The sequence below is a fragment of the Sarcophilus harrisii genome, chromosome 4 (assembly GCF_902635505.1).
Source record: "Sarcophilus harrisii chromosome 4, mSarHar1.11, whole genome shotgun sequence".
NCBI classification, from domain to species: domain Eukaryota; kingdom Metazoa; phylum Chordata; class Mammalia; order Dasyuromorphia; family Dasyuridae; genus Sarcophilus; species Sarcophilus harrisii.
Window position 1 is genome coordinate 29,632,447 of NC_045429.1, and position 22,043 is coordinate 29,654,489.

Genomic DNA, 22,043 nt, shown 5'->3' on the forward strand with positions numbered 1-22,043 from the left:
TTACAGCATTGACAATTGCCAAACCTTTTGTTCCAATTTTCCCCCTCCTTTCCCCATCCCCTCCCCCCGATGGCAGGTTAACCAATACATGTTAAGTATGTTAAAGTATAAATTAAATACAATATAAGCATACATGTCCTAATAGTTATTTTGCTGTACAAAAAGAATTGGCCTTTGAAATAGTGTATTATTAGCCTGTGAAGGAAATCAAAAATGCAGGTGAACAAAAATATAGGGATTGGAGATTCTATGTAATGGTTCTGAGTCATCTCCCAGAGTTCTTTTGCTGGGTGTAGCTGGTTCAGTTCATTACTACTCCATTAGAACTGATTTGGTTCATTTCATTGCTGAGGATGGCCAGGTCCATCAGAATGGATCATCATATAGTATCGTTGTTGAAGTATATAATGATCTCCTGGTCCTGCTCATTTCCCTCAGCATCAGTTCCTGTAAGTCTCTCCAGGCCTTTCTGAAATCCTCCTGCTGGTCATTTCTTACAGAGCAATAATATTGCATAGCATTCATATACCACAATTTATTCAGCCATTCTCCAATTGATAGGCATCCACTCAGTCTCCAGTTCCTGGCCACTACAAAGAGGGCTGCCACAAACATTCGTGCACATACAGGTCCCTTTCCCTTCTTTAAAATCTCTTTGGGATATAAGCCCAGTAGTAACACTGCTGGATCAAAGGGTATGCACAGTTTGATAACTTTGAGCATAGTTCCAAATTGCTCTCCAGAATGGCTGGATGTATTGACAATAGCACCAACAATGTATTAGTGTCCCTGTTTTCCCACATCCCCTCCACCATTCTGCAATATAATTAGCATTTTTTTTTAAAAACACAAGCTTTAAAAAAAAATTCTAATTAATTTTGGCTTTCTTTTATATATTCTATTTCTATAGTTCCAGTGGTAAAATGTCAGCACTTTCAAGGCAGGCAGACAAGCAGTGACTTCCATTTCTGTCTCTGTATCCCCACCTTGCAATGCCTGTCCAGAACCAGGCTTTCCTAAGTGCTTGGGGATAGATGGATGGATGGATGGATCCCTGGTCCTTGGCTTGGCCAATGTGAATGAAGGCCCTGCCTCTGACTGAGAAGCCCCCCTGCTCCCTCCTTTTTCACTCCAGCTGAAGCCCTGGACCCTTTGGGCCCTAGGACACCAGGTGGTAACTATGGATTTGCTGCCATCCACTGGTAGTCTTGGGTACCTGTCCCTAGTGTCTAATGTCAGATTGTTAATCTTACGTTCTAATTCAAGTTTCTGTTTCACTGGGTTTTCCTAGATCGTGCTTTAGAGATGCACAAAGTCAGGTCATAAATACTTGGAATCATGATGCCAAGGACCTTCTGGACTGCCCAGAGGGTGCTGGCTGCAAGTGAGGGTTGAATGCCTCAGGCACCCAGACTAATGCCTCCTGGTATGGCTGAGTACTTACTTCTGATCAGTCAGCCTCAGCTCTGGCATTCTCTGCTTGGAGGCCCCTTATAACCCTGAGCCTGAGAGCAGGCCTAGCCTCAGCTAGCCATTGTACTGGGCCCATTATTTGGGAGAATTTTCCTTGCTCTTACATGTCCAGGTGCCAGAGGCTGGAACTTAGTCTACACCTCCTGAGGTTTCTGATTGTATTTTGTGAGGGGAAGTGGGTGCCTTTTGTTCTGTGTTTCTTTGTCTTCTTGGAGGTCTGATGGTCTTTGGCCCTTTATCTTTTCTATGAAGTGCTTGAAATTGTTAATGTGCATAAGGAACTGGGAATGAGGAAAATGCTTTCATATTTTAGGAATATTTTCTAAAACACCTGCACAGATTCAAGCCAAATAGGAGAAAGGAACCTAGATTCTTTTACTTCTCCTTGGTGTGGCTTCTTCCTTATTGAAGGAACTGGGGATGCAAATAAGACATATTTAATCTATATCAGATTACTTGTGCCTTGGAGAGGGGAGAGGTAAGGGAGGAAGGGAGAAAAACTTGGGACACAAAAGTCTTACAAAAATGAATGTTGAAAGCTATCTTTACATGTATTTGGAAAATATAATACCATCGAAAAATTTTGAAAAGAATACAAGCGAGGGTAGAAATGAGCATCAAGCTGTCCTTGGGAATTGGTGAGTTACCTTCCTTCTGATTAAAAGCGAGTATTTGTACTCGCTTTTAAATAAATAAATAAATAACCTTGTGTTTCAGGGCTTGCCCCTAAGCCTGGCTAAGATCACATGTTGTGGGACAGGGACTGTCAGCTGTAGTGATATGCAAAGGGTTTTAGCCTGAACTCTGCTACCAGTTTGCTCTGAGACTTTTCCCTTCTCCCAAGCTCATATGTAAAACGGACAAGATTGATTAATGAGCTGAACTGCCTTCTCTATCAAGATTTTCCAGAGACCTTCAGAATCCTCCTGACAAGGCCCTTTTTCAGAGAGATCCCAATTAAAATCGTTTCACAGGTTTTCTCCCCAGCTTTCTCTTGATTGTAGAATCCTTGCCTGTGGGGAGAGGTCCGCCACTCATCTCACCTCTACTGTCTTTGGAACACTACACATAGCCCTGGTAATGGCCTTGGGTCCACCAGGGGGCAGCATGAGAAGCTACCAGGAATGACAAGCACAGGCTTTCTCCATTCCACCATCAGTAGCAGAGGGCCTCGTGTGTCGTGCTTGGCCGCTGGGTGCTGGGGTTCCCTTGCCTTGCTAAGGTGGCAGGTCCAACCAGGGTGACTGTCATCCCAGACACCCTCAATTCAGCTTAGAACAGGTACATCTAGTTCAGACCAGGATTTCCCCCATCCATTCCTTTGCTGGCAGGAAGGGAGAAGGTGAGAAAAGTAAAACTAAGAGTACAGGGGAAAGAGCTCTGTATTTAAAGTGAGTAGAACTGGGGTCATGTCCTGGCCATGCTGCTTCCTCATGGTGTGATCTTGGGTGGGTCACTTCCCAGCTCTGGCTGGGATTTCATGTCCTTGTGTAAAGTAGAAGGATGCGCTTTAAACTTCCCTTCCAGTTCTAAGTCTTATGATGCTGTCCAGTACGGAGAAGTGCCTCTGCCCCGTCTCCCTTCCCGTTTTGTTATAACTACATTATTTGTCCATCCCCTGTAGCATCATCCTCAATCTCTCCTCCCTTTTGTGGCTGATTTTGAGAAGCTCATCTCCATTCGGTGCTTCTGCTTCTTTCCTTCTCACTCTCTTCTTCACTCTTTGTAAGTCTGACTTCCAAATTCATCATTCCATAGAAAGTACTCTCCCAAGTTTCTGACAATTTCTTAATTGTCAAATCTACTGACCTTTTTTCTATTCTCAATCTTCTTTAGTTCTCTGTAGTCTTTGATCCTAACAGAGTCAAAGACAGGATTCTGAATGGTTCAGGGAAGACGCGATAGAACCCCAGTTCTGGATATTCCCTTCTCTTTGGAAACACTGTCAGTTTCTCCACTTCTGGATATTCCTTTCTCTCCAGGGGTTTCTGTGATGCTAATCTCTCCTGGCTCTCCTACCTACTAGACTATTCCTTTCTCCTTTGCTGGACTTTCATGCAGGCTGAACCTTGTAACTGTAATCCCCAAAGCTCTGGGCTCTTTTCTTTCTATATACCGTTTCATTTGATGATCTTCTTAGCACAATTAATTCAATTATCTCTATGCAGATACCTCCGATTTGTTTAACAGCCTTACCCTCTTTGTTGATCTTCAGTTTTGCATTTCCCAACTATCTGTTGTACATTTCAAACTGGATGATATATAGACATCTTAAACTCAGTGTGTAACATGGAACTCATTCCCCCTCTCCCCCTAAAATCTTCCCTTTTTCCTCACTTCTTTATCCTGTGGAGATTGCCACCATTCTTCCTAGTCACCCAGGAGCTCAATCTAGGTTTTATTCTAGACCTCTTTTTCTGTCCCACCCCCATATCTAATCTCTTACCAGTAACTGTCAGTTTTTACCTTTGTAAAATCCCTTATGTCTGCCCCGTTCTCCTTTGACATTTCTATTTTGGTGTAGGCCCTTATTACCTCCTGCCTGGATTGTGACAGAAGCTGCTGCTGGATCTGCTAGCCAAGTCTGTTCCCTAGTCCAGTCCATTCTCCATATAGGAAAACACATCCAAGCACTTCACATCCCTCCCCTATATTCACACCCACTCTGTAAACTCCATTGGCTCCTTATAAACTACAGAATCAAATAGAAAACCCTCTATTTGTTTTTAAAGCCCTCAACCTGCCTTCCCTCACCTTTACATCTTACAACCCTCTCTGTACTTGGTGAGTCAGGAGCCCTAGCATTGGGCTGTTCCATCCTGTTCACTCCATCCTGACTCCAGTATTTTCCCTGACTGATGTCCAAGGCCTGGAGTGCTCTCTCCCCTCTTCTCTGCCTCCTGGTTTCCCTTGATTCATCTAGGTCTTAGCTAAAGTCCCTCCTAAAGTAGGAAGCTGCTCTCAGCCCTCCTTGTCCCATTTATCTGGTCTCTACCTCATTTGTACATCATTGTTTGTGCATTGTTTCCCCCTTGGACCATGAGCTCTTTGGGGACAGGGACTGCTCTTCTCTTTTCTTTGTCTCTCTAGGACTTGGCACATAGTAGTAGGTACATCATAATGCTGATTGACTTAAGTAAATCTCACAGTTAGGATTTGAACTCATGTCTTCCTGATACCATGTCCAGCTCTTGACTCTTGTCAGGCTGCCTGTGGTTTGGCTCTTGTAATCAAAATGTTACATGTGTGAAGGGGAAGGGCATGAAAAGACCCATGAAGGGCAAACTGAAGGAGGGCCTTTGGGGTAAGGCACCATGGTTTACATTTTACCCTGCAAGAAGAGAATTCACCAAAGCCTTTATTATTAGAGCTTGGACTAAATAAGCCATCACTGAGCTCCTTCAGAAAAAAATCCCCAGACTCGCATGAATTCAAAAGTAAATTCTTCCAAACATTTAATGAGCAACTAATCCCAATGCTGTGTAAACTGTTTGGGGAAATGGGGCAAAGAACGAGCCCTACCAAATTCCTTTTATGACACAAATATGGAACTGATACCTAAACCAGGAAGAGTGAAAACAGAAAAAGATTTCATTAAAAGTGTTCTTCCTACCTTTCCAGATTGTTCTCATGGCCATCTTTCAAGTTCACTCCCTCCCCTCTCTTTCTCTCTCCCTCTTTCTCTCCCTTTCCTCCTTTCCTCTCTCCCTCTCCCCCCTCCAGCCAAATTAGTCTACTTTTTGTTCTCTGTGCACAGCATTCCATCCCCCACCTACGTATGTTTGCACAGGCATTTCTGGGCTCCCTTCCCTTCCCTTGGAGTTTCTCATTCTTTTCCAGACTCCACACAATTGTAATCTTCACAGGACCTTTCCTGATCTTGCTAGGTTTTGGTGCTCTTCCCCACTTCCCTATCCCAAATTACTTTGTAGAAAAGATTTTTCTTTATGTCTGTGCACATTTATTCCTAGGAGAATGTCATCTTCTTTCCTCAAGCCTTAGATCTGTTTTATTTTTTCCTTTGTATTCTCACTGATTAATATAGAACCTCAGATGTTAAAAGTGTTTTCAGAAATGCTACTTGAATGAAATTAAGCCACCCAACCTTCTAAAGTTTGGGCCACAGTTTTGGGAGAGACCATAGATTAAATACGTGTATGTAAAGCCTAGAAGATGAGGCTGCTTGTTTCAGACTCCATGGCACCAGTGTTTCTGGGGACCATGCTAACACAGCCTAATCAATTACATAATTTTATACCCTGCCCAGGTACCAGATTTCAGTGAAATCTGTTAAAAATTACAGAAGATCCGCTCATTTAAATATGCGTTGGCTGTTGTTTTGTTTCAACCTGGCAGACAGAACCACAAAACAAAATTAAGATGTTACTTGATACCCTTTAGGAATGTTTCAAATTTCATCAAAATTGGTCAATTCTTCAGAAAGTGATTGTGGGAAAAACAGAGAATGTGAAGTGGAACTTGATTCCTGTGACAGACCTTATTTCCTATAGTAGCAATCCAAGTTTTTAAAACAAACAGAATTCTGAAAATCAAATAGGCAAAGGGTTTTTACCTAAGAGAAGTTATAGATGGGATTTAGGATTAGGAGGGACTTCGGGAATTATATAGCCAACTACTTCTTTTCCCTAGTTCTGAGGACTGCATTTTATTTACATTTGATACATCTTTGTGATTGTTTTTTATTTTCATATCATTTATAATTACCAATGTATGTTCCATCTCCCGCCTCTCCTGACATAATCCTTATTTGAAAAACTAAAAGAGCAAAAAACCCCAAACAAGCCAAAAATTAGTTCAGCAGAAAAGTCAGACATCAGCCATATTCATACTCATTGCCCCCCTTCCCTTTGCAAAAAAAGTAGGGGGAGGTGTCCGTCTTTGGGGCCGAATTTGATCATTGTGATCTTGAATCATTCTGTTTCCCTTGTTTGAGGTGCTCTTTGTTGTTTACATTGTTTTCTTTGGTTAAGTTATTTCCAGGTTCTGCTTACTTCAGGTGCCATCAGTTCATGTTAAGGATTCCCATGCTTCTCTGCAGCCCTTATATGCATCATTTCTCATAATGCAATAATGCCACATTGCATTTCTGTTTCCCACTTGTTTCTGCCACCCCCCAATAAATGGACATCTACTCTGTTTCTAGTTTTTTTGCCACAGCCAAAAAGTGCAGCTATGAATGTTCTGATTTTATGTCTTTGACAGTGAGATCTCTGGAACCGAGATCAACCCTCTAGTATAGCTTAATTTAGTTTTATACCTACCTTCCCCCATAACATACAACACAAAATCAGTTCATACAGATTTACTTATTTTTTTTCTGAATTTTTCTTAGCCATTGTTTCTTATTGTGCAATAGTATTACATTATATAATAGTAGTAATAACAATAGTAAGATCTAGTATTTATATAGAATTTTAAAGTTTAGGAGAACATTGGTCATAGCAACAGCAAGACTATACCATGATCAATTTTGATGGACGTGGCTCCTTTCAACAGCGTAGTGATTGGAACAGCGACCAGTTCCAATGGTCTTCCGATGGAGAGAGCCACCTGCACCCAGAGAAGGGACTGTAGGGACCGAGTGTAGACCATAATATGGTATTTGCACTGTTTTGAACTTGTTTGCTTGCTTTTTTTTTTCTTCTTTTGCTCTGATTTTGCAGCTTGATAATTGTGGATGTGTAGCAGAACTGCACATGTTTGACACGTTGGATTACTTGCTGTCTAGGGGAGGGCATGGGGGGAAGAGAAGGAAAAAAAAATTGGAACACAATGTTTTGTAAGGGTGGATGTTGAAAATCATCTATGCATATGTTTTGAAAATAAAAAAGCTTTAATCCAAAAAAAATTTTTTTTATTAAGGTTACAAAGTGCTTTGCAAATGTTCTCCAGCCTTCACAACAACTGTGGTAGGTGCCGTTATTAGCTCCCTTTTACTCACGAGTAAATTGAGGCAAACAGAGGTTAGATGACTTGCCCAGGATCACGCAGCTCACGGATCTGGGGACTCCGGAAGGAGTACTGTTCACACGTTGCCCCCTCCTGGCCTCATTGCTTGGTTTTTTTACCGCGCAGTAAAGCGCCCTTCCCCACTTGATGGAAGTCACTCTGTCTCTAGTTCTTTGTCCCACAGGAGAAATGCGGTTGTGAATATGTCGATATTCAGGAGGGGCCCTTCTTTCTGCTGTGGATCTCTTAGGTTCGTGCCTGGCGATCAGTGCCAGTATTTTATAGGTTGGGCAACTGCAAAGCAAGCAGTGGAGCCCAAAGCCACCTGGAGGGCGGCCCAAGGAGGATGCAGCATTTCCATGCCAGGAGTCCGGACGCTCTGTTGTAGAGGAGGCTGAGACTCACATGAGCCTCCAGAGGAGCCGTGGTTTTTAGAAGCCCCTGCTCTGGAACCTGCATTAGATTTGGGACTTGTTCTCAGCTGGTTATTAATGTTTTATAAGTTTTGTTCCTGGATTGACTGAATTCTTTTCAGGAGGCTTGAAGGAAGCCAGGAGGCCACAAATACAAAGTTTTAAAAAGACCCCAAACTTTACAAGCACCAGCTGGGAGAGACCTTGTTTGACAGCAGTTTGTTCGAAAAAGATCCGTTTGTATAGGCCCCAAGCTCCGCATAAGTCAGCCGTGCAGTGGGATCTGAGGGATCTGCATTAAATGGGCAGGATTAAAGCTGGAGCCTTCCTCTTGGCTCCAGGCTGGACTACAGGCTTGCAGACTTCTCTTAACTCTCAGAATCTGTACTTTTAAACTTCTTGAAATATAAGAAAAAATAGAAAAAAATTAATAAATATTTATTAAGTGCCAGGCACTGTGCTAGGCACTTGGGGATGGGTGGTGGTGGTGCAAGAACAGAATTGGAGTAGCTCTCATACCTAAGGAGCCTGCATTGTGTCTGCAGAGCTGACACCCTCCGTAGAAACGAAGCCCCAGACCCGCCACCCAATTGCCAAGGGCTTGTGGGCGGAGGGCGGGTGAGTCAGGGAGAGCCTTCGGGAGAGCTTTGAAGCAGAGGCATTCTCCAGGGCAGAGCTGAGGAGGAGGGAGGGCATCTTAGACCTGGGAAGCAGCCTGGAGACAGGAGATGGAATAGTCTGTGTGGGGAGCAACTCTCTGGCCCATGAGCTGTGGGAGGGGGTGCTGGGGAACCAGGCCGGCCAGGTAGGCTGGAGCCAGGATTCAGAGCACTAGACAGGATTCCTTCTTTGGCCTTAGGGAAATAAGACTTGGTCCTTCCCCAGGCCTCAGTCTTACAATTAGGAAAATGGGGATAATCACCCTAACGTCTGAGTTATTAGAGGCCCACTTATTTGAGCGTTTTGAAGTTCAGAGAATACTTATGTTCTAAAAAGCTGCAGACATGCTGCAGCCTGGTCTGGGGAAGTGTGTGTGGGGGTGCAGGGACTCCTCATTACAGGAGGGGTGGGGCAGGACAGTGGACAGGGTGGCAAGAGTGTGGGGGGTCCGATGCATATTGCACCCCACCCCTCAGGGCCCTAGAGGGGTTGTAGTGAGGAAGCCTCCGTGCAGAGGCCAGAAGGGAGCTGCCCATGGTCCCACGGGCTACCTCCTACTACCCAGGAGCAGAGCCAGGGGTCTGGCTGAGTCCCCCAGACCAGCTGCCCCACCCTTGAGAGCCTCAGCAAGCATTTCTCAGCAGCAGGGAAGGTGCTCCCCGTGGGCAGAGTCTCTGTCATCCCACTGAGGGGAGCAGAAGGCACGCTGTCTAGAGCTTGGCTCCCCACTGCCAGGGTGCCCATGGGGCACCATGGTGCCCCTGCCTGGAGCTGCCGGAAGCTGGCTGCTGATGGGAATCCCCTCTTCGGCAGTTTCCCAACTCTTCTTCCCTAGTGGGTTTTTTGCTCCTCTTTTCAAAGTGCGTAATTTAATAGGTATTAATGAGAATTACTCCCCACAGTTTGTTAAAGGTAACCGAGCTCTGGCCTGAAGGTTGTATTTTCTGCGTCTCTCTTCCTTTCTGGGGGCCTCTTGTCCTCTTGGAATGGATGTCTGTCCCCTGCCCATGTGGACTGTTTGGAGGGACGTGCTCTTCCTCAGACCGGCTATTTTTTTTTACCTGGAAGATGTTTTCTGTGTTTATTGATAAATTTTGTATCTCATTCGGTCAAATCACAAAGTGCCCTCCCCCCAAAGAAAGCCCACAGAGGTAGGTAGGTGGTGGGGATGTAGCCTCAGCAGAGCCTTCTCCTGCTTTGGCCCCCTCTGTTCCTCCTTTGACCTTTGACCAGATCGACATTTGCTGGTCTTGTAGAAAGGCTATTCTGGCCTGAAGGGGGGAGGGGCTGTCAGCCTGGCGGGTGGGCTTGGCCTGGTTTCCCTCCCCTCCTTTGCAGGGCTCTTTGCCACCCAAGTGGTTTCTCGTGCACATGCCCACCCCGTTCTGGCCCCCCCCTTCCCTGCTGTGCGCGGGGCAAGCACCCCACCCTCCAGGCGCCCTGCCATCCCCAGCAGCTGCTTTGTTGGAGAGGCCCCAGGACCATCCCCGGCTCACAGGGCTCCTCTCCCGCATTTCTCTTTTATCCCCCAAACAAAAAGCTGCCTCAGGATTTGCACAATGTTCCCTGTCAGTGGGGCTGCAAGCATCTCATTTCCCAGCTCAGGCTTTGTGGGTTATTAGTCTTTATCCTGTGGACTCTAGGTTCTTCCTCACACTCGGGGCCACTTCCCTTATGTACCTGCTTGCTCAGCACCTACGTCCTGGATCTGCGTGACCAGGCCGAGGCCATTTGTAGGAGCAGCTAAGCTGGAGGGACCGGGGCTAGTGGCAGCAGCAAAGGCTCCTCCTGGTGTCTCCTTGCCCATCAGACTTTGGGAGAACTTCTGCCTGCAGGGAGGAGAGGAGGAGGAGGAACGAGCTTAGTCTGGGTCAGAGGTGCTCCGCTTGCTCCCAGGCTGGCGGGGGGAGGCAGTTCTGTGCAGAGCCAGGGCCCACGGAGAGCCCTGTGTGAAGGCCTTGGGGGAGGGGGCTACGCCTGCCTTTGCCAGGGCTGATTATTTACATATTGGGAGAGTGAAAGAAAACAGATGGCAGGCAGACAAGCAGGGCTTCCCTGCCCTTGTGGCCCTCCGGGTGCTTGCATTCACTCTCCTAAAAATTTGCTTACAGACACAAGAAAAGAATGGGCATGTGGCCTAGCCCAGGGCTGCGGGGGGTGCGGGAAAGCATTTGGGGAGCACCTCCAGCATCTGTTGGCCTGATGCTCTGTGTGTGGCAGCTGCTGGCTGCTGGGGGTGCCGGGGGGCCTGGAATCCCAGAATGTTGGGATTGGAAGGATTGCAAAAGCCAGCCAACTTACTCCAGCGCCTGCTTGAAAGTGGGCAGTCAGCTTCTGCTCGCAGACCTCCAAGGAGGGAGCAAAAAAAGACCCCTCCCCTTTGGTACAGCTCTCAATAAGGGAGTGTTTCCTGACAGCTAGCCTGTCCCCCTCCTTGTCCTTGATTCTGCCCTCCGGGGCTCAGCCAAGCACTTGTGATTTCTAGCACATTAGGAAGGGAAAGATGAGTTCAGATCCCCCTCAAATGAGGGCTTGGGCTAATGGCTTCAGAAGCCTCCCCCCCCCTCCCCCCAGCTGAGGGCCTCTCCTTTCTGAAGGCTAACCTTCTCTTGCTTCAGCCCAGGTCAATGTAATGGGCAGTAGCAATGGGCAGCACCTAGGTTCCTGGTACTTTTGGTTCTTCGCCTAAGACTTTGTCACTTTTTGGCTCTTCCTTGAAGTGTCAGCTGTACCGAAGTGAATTATTAGAAGAGGCTAGTTACATATCTCTCTGTTGCAGCCTCTGTATTTCTCTTTTTTTTTCCGTCTCTGTCTCCTTTTCTCTCCTGTTCCCTCTTTCAAATGGCTGATTTAAGCTCACCTTTCCTCAGTTAGTCCATGTTTGACTATAGTCATTACTAGTCAATGATTTTGCCACTGTTCTTGAGCCCCCATGAGAGTGTGTGTGTGTGTGTGTGTGTGTGTGTGTGAGGTGGGGGGGGACAGACAGACAACAGGTTTGTACCTCGGTGATTCTGATGTCCCCTTTTTCCTGCCTGTCAGACAGATGTGTTGGTGCTGAGTTGTGATCTCATAACGGATGTAGCGCTCCACGAGGTTGTGGATCTATTCCGGGCACATGATGCTTCCCTTTCTATGTTGATGAAGAAAGGCCAAGAGTCCGTAGAGCCAGTCCCAGGACAGAAAGGGAAAAACAAGCCAGGTAAGAAAGACCTTTCTCGCGGGAGGAGAATGGGTGGGTTCAAGGTGATGTTTCCTCCCCTCATTCTCAGAGTCCAACCACGATATTTTACATAAAACCCTGAACTGCTTCCCCTCCTCTTGACTTTCTTCCATCCGTACCTTGAGCAGTCAGTCTGTGTCCTTCCCTAAGGCCCAGGCTTTTGGAGAAGATATTGAGATTGGATTCTGGTCATTCAGACAAGAACCCTTGTATCTACTGTCTATTTGACTTGAAAGTCTCCGGCACATGGGGATCTATGCATTACTGGCAATGAATGGTGCTTCCTGTTTTGTCCTCTGGGCTTCAAAAGAATAAGTCTTGCCTCTTCTCCATGGTTGTCATGGCCTTTGTTTCCAGGAAAAGGACACCTGGACCCCTCAGGGGGTGGCCATGAGCCTGTTGTTCCCTTTGGGAACCATCTGCCCACAGCAGCCCAGCATCCTTGAGCCCTCCCTTCCTGAGCCCCATGGGGCATGCTAGGAACAGATCCCAGCTGAAGCAGCCTTTTAGATTGCAGGAGAGCAATGGGAGGGCCATTGAAGAGAGGGGGCCTCCTCCATTCCTCCAAGCTTTGCAAGAGCATCACCCTCTTTCTTCTTTCCCTCTGGCTAGACAGAGATTGATCTGAGGAGCGAGTGAGACACCATGAGTAATGGGCTCTCTCTAGATGTTAGGTATTGTTAGGCTCTTTATGGAGGCCTTTCCTCTCCCTTTCCCCATCCCTTCTTCCCCTCTCACCGCCTTTCCTTGACCATCTTCTTATTAAAATTTAATTTTTCTTTTTTAAAATTTATTAAAGCTTTTTATTTTCAAAACCTATGCATGGATGATTTTCAACATATAGTTTAATTTTTTTACTTAATAAGCCTCCATTCCCTGCCCCTATCCACGCATCATAAAGAAAAAAGGAAAAGTAGAATAGTCAAGTAGAATGGATTTCCACACTGACTGTGGCCACAAACAAGGCCTCGTTCTGCTTCTTGGGTCCGTCAGGAGGTGAATCATGTGCCTCCTCCCAGAGTCTCCCACAGCCTTGATGTCCCTTGGTGGTTCCTAGTGGTTTCTGGCTGCCTCTGAGCACAGCCCATCGGGCTGCCCACTTTTTGGCCAGTCTCTGCTCAAAATGAGAGGCTGCTGAGTGTGGGCGGCATCCTATGCTCTTGCCCAGGGGCTCCCAGCTGGCTGTTTATGAAGTCCTGGAGTGGAAGAAGTCACTCACTTTGTGTAGTTTCTCCCACACTATTTGGCCTGGAGAGATTGACAGGGTTTTGCTGGAGGAGGCCGAGGGATCCGCCTGCCCCAGTCCAGGCCACTTCCCTGGGTGTAATCTGGAAGGACTTCTGAGCATTCCGAGTCCAATCTTCTCTTTTTAAAGTTTGAGAAACTGAGACCGAAAGGGGAGAAATGATTTGCTAGAAATTACCAAGAAGTAATTAGTGGGCCAGTGTCTGGCCCTGGACTCTGCTGAGCACTGGTTCTCATTGTGCCCCAGGGCTGCCCAGGACAGGCAGAGTTTGGCTGAGAGGGAAGGACGGGGAAGTCTGAGCAGGCTGTTACTGTCATGAGAGTTGGCCACCTGTCCTGGGGCCAGAAAAGCTTCCTGGACTGTGGCCGCTCGGTGGGTAGAGGGAGGGGGCAGCCTGGCCCTGCCGGGGGCCGCCTTTAGCCCTGAGGGAGAGGAGGGAGCCCTGACCCTGGGGAACCAGGTGACAAAAATGGAGAAGGCAAGACTTGGGGAGCACCTGGGAGGCTCTTCACTGTCTCTCACCGGTGAGATGGGCTGTTTGTTCTCCTTTCTAAGAGGACTAGTGATGTCACTGATGATGTCTTGACTTGCCTGTGAATTGGATTTAAGTGAGGCACAATTGCACAGAGGTGTCGGCCTTACTCTCTCCTCCTGAGTCATCAAGTCCTGTGGCCAGACAAATGGCGGGAGGATGAGGATGGCCAAGGTGCAGCGGATGCCCTTGGCGGCCTTGAGTCCTGACTGAGCTTCAAATTCCAGCCAGTTTCTTGACTCTCGTCTCCCGCCATTCTTCCCATGCTTGGGGTAGACAGCCGCCTGTCTCACCAACAGGTCTGAGGCCCTTTGGTTATCCTCAGCCTGGTCTAACTCTAGGCCATGAGATTTGGGGAAAAAAAGACACCCCAGGTGGATGAGCAGGCCTGACCAGAGGTGTTAATCCTCCTGAACATACCATGTATCCCTTTCGAGTTCCCCATTACCAATGGTCTTCTAGTGGAAGCTCGATTATGTTTTAGGGATGTTTTAGGGAGGATTCCATTTTGTGTTGGACAGGACCTCAGAGGTCTCTTCCAACCCTTTGAGATTTTATAATTCTGTTAACCACCTATGGATGAGGGTCTGTAAGGATGGGAAGAGGAAGGAGGGGATGGAATTTCACCAAAGGAAGAAGCGTGTCATGGAGTGGAAGAGACAAAGGACAACTTTTAGAGCTGGCAATAGAGTGGGGGTGCCATTGCTTGGGGAGAAGATGGGTTCAGTCTTTGAAATGCAGACTGCTGGAACCAGCCCATGTACTGCTGGGATGGATGCTGCTCCTGAGGGAGAGAGTTCAGTGAGCTGGAGCTTTGGGAGCCAACACCGATGGCACACGGGGAGCTGCCATATTGGATGAGGCCTGCAGGAGAGGCGTGGCCCCACACTTCCACATCACAGTGGGGCTCACACAGCCCTGGGCACTTCTCCAGTGGCAGGCTTTGAAGGAAGCTCATTTACTTCGAAAGCAAAGTTGGGGTTTGCCAGAACCAAGCTGTGCAGGAGGCTGGGATTGCAATCTCATTGAGATCATGGTTATTCTGTTAGCTGCAAGGGAGCAAATATAATTGAAGGCCAAGGGGGAGCAGGGAAAGGGTTAAGAACACAATTTAACTGAAAAATTATCTTTACAGAAACTGTTGGTTCCAAGCCCTTCCCTTCGTTATGTGGTTTTGTGAGCCCCAAGGAGTTGGGCAGGGCCAGAATATTCCAAGATTTATCCAAAAATAACATCCTAAGTTTTTCTTTGCGTGTTTGAATCAGAATCATACCACTGGGGACTTGGTTATGCAGTCCAGTGTCAACATGATGGAGCCCTTCGTAGGTGGGCTTGGGGTCTGGAGAGCACCGGCCTGTGAGCTGGGAGAGCTGAACTTCGGTTTCAGTTCTGCCATTGATCAGCCGAATGGCCACATCCAAGTTCCTTGATCCCACTGGCTTCAGTTTCCTCATCGTAAACTGAGGTAGCCGGACATTATGATTTCCAGGTTCTAAGCTCGAGCAGGGGTTCCTAACTGGAGTCCATGAGTCCAGACATTTTAGGTATCTTGTCATCCTGGATGGAACTTTATTTTCCTTAATCTCTAACGGAAATCTAGCATGTTCTTTAATTATGAATGCAGACCATTAAACCATAGTAGTCTCAGGCTTTGCCAGACTGCCCAACGGGCCCGTGGACCCCAGATGATGAAGTGTATATAGTCTGTCTGCTGCTCCATGAGGGGCGTGTGCCCTCTCAAACCCTAGCGGCCATTTGGCACATCCCCTTCATAGGACCATGGCTTCAGCCATGACCTACTCCATCCCCCACATAGCATAGGCAGAGACATGCAGGCCTAGTTTTGTGTGTTAAAGATACAGCTGGCATTTGGATAGGGCTGCTTTAAGTGCTTCCTTCTATACATTTTCTCACTTGGGAGCTATAAGGAGCACGTAGACAGAATCTCAGTTTAACTTAACTCCATAGCTGGGGGCATTGGTGCCCCTGAATGTGGATCTTCTCCAGGGCCTGTCATCCCACCCCATCCCTTCTGGACTATCATTAATTCTCTGGAGCCTCCCTCAATGAAACACAGAGAGGTTAAGTCACCTAAGTGTCTGGGGTCATCAAGCTAGAAAATTTCAGACAGTATGAATTCAGGGCTGCTGACTTCAAACCCCGTGTGCTCCCACTCACTACAGTTCTTCCCTTGAAATGTTTGGTCACTGGCAGGTGACCCAGTGGAGAGAGCGTTCGTCTATACAAGGGGGATAATAAGAGCATCTGCCTCCTTGTTGTGAGGATCAGATGATTCAGTATTTTTTTAAGTGTTTTGTTAACCTTAAAGTGCCCCATAAATTCTCTTTCTTTTTTTTAAATAGTATTTTATTTTTTCCAATTGCATGTAAAAATAGTTTTCAGCATTTGTTTTTATAAGATTTTGCATTTCAATTTTTTTCTCCTTCCCTCTTCTCCCCCTTCCCAAGACAGCAAACAGTCTGATATAGGTTATACATGCATAGTCATGGAAACATATTTCCACATCAGTCATATTGTGAAAGAAGAAACAGAACAAAAGGGGAAAACAATAAAAAGTCAGAAAAAAAGTGAAAATAGTCTGCTTCTCTCTGCTTTCAGATTCTGTAGTTTTTTCTGCATGGGATAGCATTTTCCATCATGAGTCTTTTGGAAATGTCTTGGATCATTGTATTGCTGAGAAGGGCTAAGTCAGTCATAGTTGATCATCCACTAGGAGACTGTGTGATCCTGGGCCAGTCACTGAACTGAATCTGTTTTTTTCCTAGGTAGGGTAAGAGTAATAATAAGTGTGTTAGTATTTCTCTAGAAGGGTTGTTGTGAGACCCAAATGCAAACATACTTTTACAGGACTTGGCATTGTTTGGATGTTGGTTATTATAATAATAATAGTTATTATTAGCAATTTAGGGGCAACAGGAAACAATCAAGAAGAGATAAGTACTGCTGCTCAGGCTCCCTAATGATGGAGAGAAACTTCTCATCTCTCATTTTGCTATACCTTTCTTTGCCAAGCAAAGGAATCTTTGGCTTGGAAAGGACAGAACTCAACTGGCCAAGATGGGTAGCAAAGATACTACCCAAGCGAAATAGGGAAGCGGTGAAAGAGCACCACCTGCACCACAAGCTACCAGACCCAGGTGAGCTCCAGGACCCGAGGAATGGGAGAATTTGATCTCTGAGCTCCAGTCAATGGGAACTGAAAGGCCACGGAGACTGGAAGATGCACAGAAGGCTGGAGATGCAAATGTGTTGTCCTAAAGAAAAAGGTGTCTGCAAACTTTTGGTCATGAGCTTGTTTTGGGGTCCTGGCAAAAAGTCTAGGGCACGTGATTAAAAGACTGGTTGGAGAGTATTTAGAAAAGTGTAAAAGAATCACCAAAGTCGTCATGGCGAGCCGGGCCACCCAGACTTGCCTCCTGTCCTCTCCTGGGGGGGAGCCAGACTCCAGGCTCAGGGGATGAGAAGGATGCTCTCTTCCTCACTCTCAGCAGGGATGAGCAGCCATCAGCACCGTGCTTCAGGCCTCATCACCGCTTGCCTGAGACATTTATTACAATTGGGTAATTGCTCCCCCGGCCTCAGGTCTCTGCCCATTCTTGTTCTCCCTGCACCCTGCTGCCAGTGATCTTCCTGAAGCCTCCATTCTACCCTGTGCCCCTGTCCCAGACCAGGTGCACACCGGTCTCAGGTGACTTCGTGAGAACTAGGGGAGATGGCGCCATATGGGAAGCCAGGGTGCTGGCTGGCTGAGAAGCGCAGCTCCCTAGGATCCCCAGGACGCTCAGCCCACAGGTCTCACTGGCAACCTGGGTGGGAAGGAGCCCAGCAGGTTCTGATTGCTGCTGTTTGCCTCCTGGCCAGCCCTGGCTTGTGTACGGAAGCCCTCCTCCTTTCTAGTCTCTTCTGTGCACTGTCCCCGGCCCCTGAGCTCCTCTTCAGTTTCTCTCCTGATGAATGGAGTATCTCAAGCTTTAAGCCTAGATCTCCCTTTCTCAGCCACACTCAGCGAAGCCCATCAATGCCAATTCTCATCCTCAAGCTTGGGGCTTCTTTCTCCCCTCCAGTTCTCCTTGAGATGGCTATCTTCCATTGGGGGCCCCTCACATGGGGACAACATTGGCTGCCATGGGACGGATCGTCCTGGGCGTCTTGATGCCATGTCTGTTTCTTCTAGTATCAAGCCCACATTTCTTTTTTCTTTCTTTCTTTTTTTAAAAATAATTATAACTTTTTATTGACAGAGCCCATGCCTGGGTAATTTTTTACAACATTATCCCTTGCACTCACTTCTGTTCCGACTTTTCCCCTCCACCCCCTCCCCTAGATGGCAAGCAGTCCTATACATGTTAAATATGCCACAGTATATCCTAGGTACAATATATGTGTGCAGAACCGAACAGTTCTCTTGTTGCATAGGAAGAATTGGATTCAGAAGGTAAAAATAACCTGGAAAGAAAAACAAAAATGCAAACAGTTTACATTCAATTCCCAGTGTTCTTTCTCTGGTTGTAGCTGCTTCTGTTCATCACTGATCAATTGAAACTAAGTTAGGTCTTCTCTTTGTCAAAGAAATCCACTTCCATCAGAATACATCCTCATACAGTATCGTTGTTGAAGTATATAATGATCTCTTGGTTCTGCTCATTTCACTCAGCATCAGTGCATGTAAGTCTCTCCAAGCCTCTCTGTATTCATCCTGCTGGTCATTTCTTACAGAACAATAATATTCCATCACATTCATATAGTACAATTTACCCAACCATTCTCCAATTGATGGGCATCCATTCATTTTCCAGTTTCTGGCCACTACAAACAGGGCTGCCACAAACATTTTGGCACATACAGGTCCCTTTCCCTTCTTTATAATCTCTTTGGGATATAAGCCCAGTAGTAACACTGCTGGATCAAAGGGTATGCACAGTTTGATAACTTTTGGGGTATAATTCCAGATTGCTCTCCAGAATGGCTGGATGTGTTCACAACTCCACCAACAATGCATCAGTGTCCCAGTTTTCCCGCATTCCCTTCAACATTTGTCATTATCTTTTCCTGTCATCTTAGCCAATCTGACAGGTGTGTAGTGGTATCTCAGAGTTGTCTTAATTTGCGTTTCTCTGATTAATAATGAGTTGGAACATCTTTTCATATGGCTAGAAATAGTTTCAATTTCATCATCTGAGAATTGTCTGTTCATATCCTTTGATCATTTATCAACTGGAGAATGGCTTGATTTCTTATAAATTACAGTCAATTCTCTATATATTTTGGAAATGAGGCCTTTATCAGAACCTTTAACTCTGAAGATGTTTTCCCCCTTCTAATCCTGTTTTCATTAATTTTGTTTGTACGAAGGCTTTTTAATTTGTAATCAAAATTTTCTATTTTGTGATCAAAAATGATTTCTAATTCTTCTTTGGTCACAAATTCCTTCCTCCACAAATCTAAGAGGTAAACTATCCTATGTTCCTCTAATTTATTTATAATCTCGTTCTTTATGCCTAAATCATGGACCCATTTTGATCTTACCTTGGTATACGGTGTTAAGTGTGGGTCCGTGCCTAATTTCTGCCATACTAATTTCCAGTTATCCCAGCAGTTTTTGTCAGATAATGAATTCTTATCCCAAAAGTTAGGATCTTTGGGTTTGTCAAACACTAGATTGCTATAGTTGACTATTTTGTCCTGTGAACCTAACCTGTTCCACTGATCAACTAATCTGTTTCTTAGCCAATACCAAATGGTTTTGGTGACTGCTGCTTTATAATATAGTTTTAGATCAGGTACAGCTAGGCCACCTTTATTTGATTTTTTTTTTTCATTAATTCCCTTGAGATTCTCGACCTTTTGTTCTTCCATATGAATTTTGTTGTTATTTTTTCTAGATCATTAAAATATTTTCTTGGAAGTCTGATTGGTATAGCACTAAATAAATAGATTAGTTTAGGGAATATTGTCATCTTTATTATATTCGCTCGCCCTATCCAGGAGCACTTGATATTTTTCCAATTATTTAAATCTGATTTTATTTGTGTGGAGAGTTTTTTGTAATTTTGCTCATATAATTCCTGACTTTCCTTTGGTAGATAGATTCCCCAATCTTTTATTTCAAGCCCTCATTTCTTGCTGTGGCCTCTAAAGCTCTCCACCTAGTGAAGATCCTGGCCCATCTCTCACATGCCATAGGTTGGGGTCCAACCTCCATCCTTATCTTCAGGCTGTTCACCATGGTAGGAGGGCACTCACTTCTCCCCTAATTCTTAGAATTCCCTTTTTCTGGGGCATCTAGATGGCACTAGCCCTGAAGTCAGAAGGACCTGAGTTCAAATCTCATCTCAAACACTTACTTCCTAGCTTTGTGACCCTGGACAAGTCACTTAACCCAAATTGCCTCAGCAAAACAAAGAACAAACAAACAAAAAATAACCAAAAAAAGAATTCCCTTTTTCCTTCAGAATTCAGCTCCCGGGCCCTTTTTATGCTTGAGGTCTTTTCTAATCGTTCTTTATTTTTTGAAAGCAGGGTTAAGTGACTTGCCCAAGTGTTTGAAGCCAGATTTGAACTCAGGTCCTCTTCACTGCAGGGCCAGTACTCTATCTACTGTACTATTGAGCTACCACTCTTAAATTTTTTTTTTTCCCTGATCTTTTTTAGCTGTGAGAAGCTCCTTTGTGGCCATGTATATGCCCTCTTGTGCTCTGCCTGGTACCTGCCTGTTCCACATATCAAAGGGAGCTTCTTAAGGATAGAAATATCCTCATCACTTAGCCCTGTGATTGGCACTCAGGGGCTACTGGGTCTAGAGTCAGGAAGAGTCCTCTTCCTCAGTTCAAATCTGACCTCAGACAGTAGCTATGTGACCTTGGGCAAGTCTCTTTATCTTGCTTCCCTCAGTTTCCTCATCCATAAAATATGCTGGAGAAGGAAATGGCCAATCGCTCCAGTGTCTTTGCCAAGAAAACCCCAAAGTGAGTCACAGAGAGTCAGACATGACTGAAATGACTGAACAACAACAACAATAACAACTAGCACATAGGAGGTACCTTAGGAGTGTTTGTGAAGTGCTTGGATGACTGTTTCTGCCAGTACTTAGCCAGTAGTTCTGTGGAAGATCACGGGTCACTCAGAATGAGTCCTGACCAATCAATCCCATCTCCTTTTTGGATGGGGGAGAGTGGGCTCATTCAAGGATGCCCATAGAGGTTCAGTAGCCCTGTTCCCTGCTCGTCTCCTAGTGCGTACAGGGCAGGCGCTTTCTTGACTTCTCATTCTTGTGATCCCCAGGTTATGCCCCTAATGGGGGCGTAGCCATCCTTTGAGGACTAACCAGAGGACAGCACAGGCACCCTGGAGTGCCATCTTTGCCAGCAAGTGTCCTCTAAGTGCCACCCTTGTTGGGCAGCTGCTCCAGAGGCCCCTAGTAGAGCAGGATGGACACTTGGCCCCCATCTCTCTTGGGGTCTGGGAGTGTGTCCCTGGTAATGTGTCTGTGTTGCTGGGGTTTGAATTTGGACTCTGAGAAAGGGGAGCAGCTTACCTTGTTCCTTAACGAGCTAAGGCCTGGTATCGGGTGCACATGTCTGATTGTCTGCTTATTGTGACTCAGTGGAGCAGCGGGACTTCATCGGCGTCGATACCACGGGAAAGAGGCTGCTCTTCATGGCTAATGAGGCCGACTTGGATGAAGAGCTCGTCATTAAGGCATCCGTCCTGCAGAGGTAAGCCTGGGGCTCACCTGTCAGTCCTCCTGACAATAGTAACTAAAAGTCGCTTAGAGTGGATATGGAGGCCAGTGGTGTGAGCTCTGCCCCCGGTCTCTCCCCAAGATGGCATTCATTAAGAAAACGGCCTTCTTCTTGCCACCCTTTTCAGCCAGGGGAAACCCTCAAAGAGGGAGGACTAGAAAGCCCTGGACTTGTTTGGGAGTAGGTCCATAGTCCTTTTGGGGCTTGATTCTCCTGGGAGAGGTGCGTGTGTGTGTGTGTTTGTGTACACAGGTGTACACATGTGCACTCACCTTTGCATTTGGAGAAGGGGTACCCAGAGACTTCCTTAGGCACAAAATCTTGTTGTTTGTCTTTACTTTGTATGGAGTCCTAAAGCGGCCAGGATATTTTATGTGATATTGTAGTTAACAAAAATGATCGTGGCCCCTTCCCCCCAAAGGCTGTACAAAGAACAAAGCCCCTTTCCATCCACAGTGCAGACATAGAGAAGGGGCAGCCACTGGACTCTCTGCCAGGTGCTTCCCTCTGTGCCACGGTAGGCCGGGCACTGCAGTAAGCACTTTACAAAGATCTCATTGGATCCTCACGGCAGCTCTGAGAGGCAGGGGCAGTTATTAGCTTCATTTTACAATTGAGAAAACTGAGGCAGGGAGAGGTGAAGTGCCCAGAATTAAAAGCTAGTAAGTGTCTCAGGCCATTTTTGTATCCAGATTTTCCCGATTCCAGGCCCAGCCTTGGATTCCTGTCCACTTTGCCACCTTACTGCAGCAGAGCCAGGATT

General features: G+C 46.2%; 1 protein-coding gene across 1 annotated transcript in view; it reads left to right on the top strand.

Moving 5' to 3' along the window:
* EIF2B3 (eukaryotic translation initiation factor 2B subunit gamma) overlaps positions 1 to 22,043 on the top strand; it is a 74,218-nt gene that overhangs the window by 11,047 nt on the left and 41,128 nt on the right. The window contains exons 4-5 of the mRNA XM_003767183.4: positions 11,559 to 11,718; positions 21,142 to 21,253. Of these exons, the coding sequence (XP_003767231.1) occupies positions 11,559 to 11,718; positions 21,142 to 21,253 (272 nt within the window). The remainder of the gene's footprint in view (positions 1 to 11,558; positions 11,719 to 21,141; positions 21,254 to 22,043) is intronic.